General features: G+C 44.1%; 1 protein-coding gene across 1 annotated transcript; it reads left to right on the forward strand.

The window, feature by feature from the left end:
- Positions 1-1,910, forward strand: LOC130112256 (zinc finger BED domain-containing protein 4-like). Its single transcript, XM_056279539.1, has 2 exons — positions 1-252; positions 740-1,910. Exon 2 carries the CDS (start codon positions 1,155-1,157, stop codon positions 1,689-1,691), a length of 537 nt encoding a protein of 178 aa, XP_056135514.1. The 5' UTR covers positions 1-252; positions 740-1,154; the 3' UTR covers positions 1,692-1,910.
- The last annotated feature ends 145 nt before the right edge of the window (positions 1,911-2,055 follow it).

Here is a 2,055-nt window from a genome sequence, read left to right on the forward strand (position 1 = left end):
GCAAGAATTTGGCGTCTTGCATAAAATAGTGGCTGTCACTGTTGACGATGACACAAACATGGATGTGGCAATAGCAAGGCTGCAATTCATAAAACTCGGCTGTTTTGCCCACGCACTAAATCTTGCTGCACAAAGTGTCTACCCTCTGGCAATCAGTGGCAAAACGGACCGCCAAAATCAGGGATGTTGTCGTCTGGATGAAGCGGACATCCATGGCAAAGCCTGTGCTTCGGGAGAAGCAACAAGTCCTAAGTAAGCATCCCTCAGTTCACTTCATTTGTCCATTTTACAGGACAGCTCATTTAAACTGAACTATTATGTACATTTTACAGGATCAATACATTTTTTAGCACAGTGCAAGTAACACAACATACATCTCATGTCTTACTATGTAGCTAACTAGATCAAATAGAAACTGGATGTCATATTGATAAGATAATTATTGTCTGTCACAAAGCACCAAAATTTATGTTAATTTATTTAAAACACATTTACTGTGTTGGCCTGGCGGCCTGTCCAGGGTGTCTCCCTGCCTGCCGCCCAGTGACTGCTGGGATAGGCTCCAGCATCCCTGTGACCCAGAGAGCAGGATAAGCGGTTTGGATAATAGATGGATGGATAGATGAAACACATTTAAATACACACACAGATTAGGAAAATAACTGTTAAAATAAAAAATAATCTAATTTCCTATGCATGATCAATTTTAAGTCCATGTGTGATTTTCTTTGTTGCATAGATCTGCCTCAACACTCCCTAATCCTGGCTGTTCGAACTCATTGAAATTCCTTCTACATGATGCAGGAACGATTCCTTGAGCCGTATCCTGCAATCCAAGCAGCCAGCTTAGACCAGCGTCCGAGAAAGCCCATGGAGAGGGACCGACCTGCTCGACTCATGGATGAAGATTTCCGAAAGACAGAGGAGTTCGTCCAGCTGATGAGTGTTATTCACATCCACACTCTGTGTTTCATCCGAAAAGAGCCCCACATGCAGCCAGGTCCTTCCAATTCTTCAGAGGCTGGAGATGCACTTCAAGAGAGAGACACAGTGTTTATGTCCAGCTTGAAGCAGGCTGTCTGGCAAAATCTCTCCAAGCAGTACCAGGGTGATGACATCAGACACTTCCTTGAAGAGGCCACTGCACTAGACCCATGTTTCAAGCACAAAGTGGGGACCAGGTCAAGGAAAAGTTGATGACAGGAAAGCTGACTGAGTCCGAGCAGCCAACAGAGCATGCCCATGGAGAAGATGGTGTAACAGTGCAGTCAGAAGAGAAAAGACAACAAAGAGAAATTGAGGAGAGTGAGGAAGAGGAGGAGCAGCCACCTCCCTGCAAGAGGGCTATAATATCTCTGCTGGAGGAGTTTTCTGCTGCTGAAGAGGACCTGAAGAGGAAAATATCATCAAACGGCACCACGCCCATCCAGCACCAGACTGACAGAGAGCTGCAGATGTACCAAGAGATGCCTCCAACAGTGACATCTGATCACCCTGCTGCCTGGTGGTGGAACAACAGAACCACTTATCCTTTGCTATCTGAGGTGGCATTTTCGTATTTGTGTGTGCAGGCCTCCTCAACCCCAAGTGAGAGGGTTTTCTCCACCGCTGGAGAAACTGTTTGTCTAGAAAGAGCCCGCATACCACCTGAGAAGGCTGATATGCGGATCTTTCTGAAGAAAAACTGTTGAGTTATTTGTCGCATGGTCATACATACATACAGCTTACAAGCAAGAAGAAGCTCCAAATGGTACGATCCACAAATGGTTCAGCCGTTACTACTTTCCACTGTGTTGTTGTCAGGTGGAATATACGAGAAACTAGAGCATTTTCCACTAGTCGTTATCTACAAATATGACCGTGTTGTTCGGACGCCAGTATTTTCCTGGGATGAGGTGTTTATTCCTGTGTATTTACATCGGTTATGTTCAGTTAATGCTTCAAAAAATAAAGATATTTTTGTTATCTAAACATTTGACCTCTTTTTTTTATCATATTGGAATCGAAACTCGGAACCGAAGAACCGGAATCGTTAAGTAGAATCGATAAAATTTA

The sequence above is a fragment of the Lampris incognitus genome, chromosome 5 (genome assembly GCF_029633865.1).
Source record: "Lampris incognitus isolate fLamInc1 chromosome 5, fLamInc1.hap2, whole genome shotgun sequence".
Lineage (NCBI taxonomy): Eukaryota > Metazoa > Chordata > Actinopteri > Lampriformes > Lampridae > Lampris > Lampris incognitus.

Excerpts from the sequence above, each read along its gene's own strand:
- LOC130112256 (XM_056279539.1), top strand. The coding sequence starts at position 1,155 with ATGTTTCAAGCACAAAGTGGGGACCAGGTCAAGGAAAAGTTGATGACA.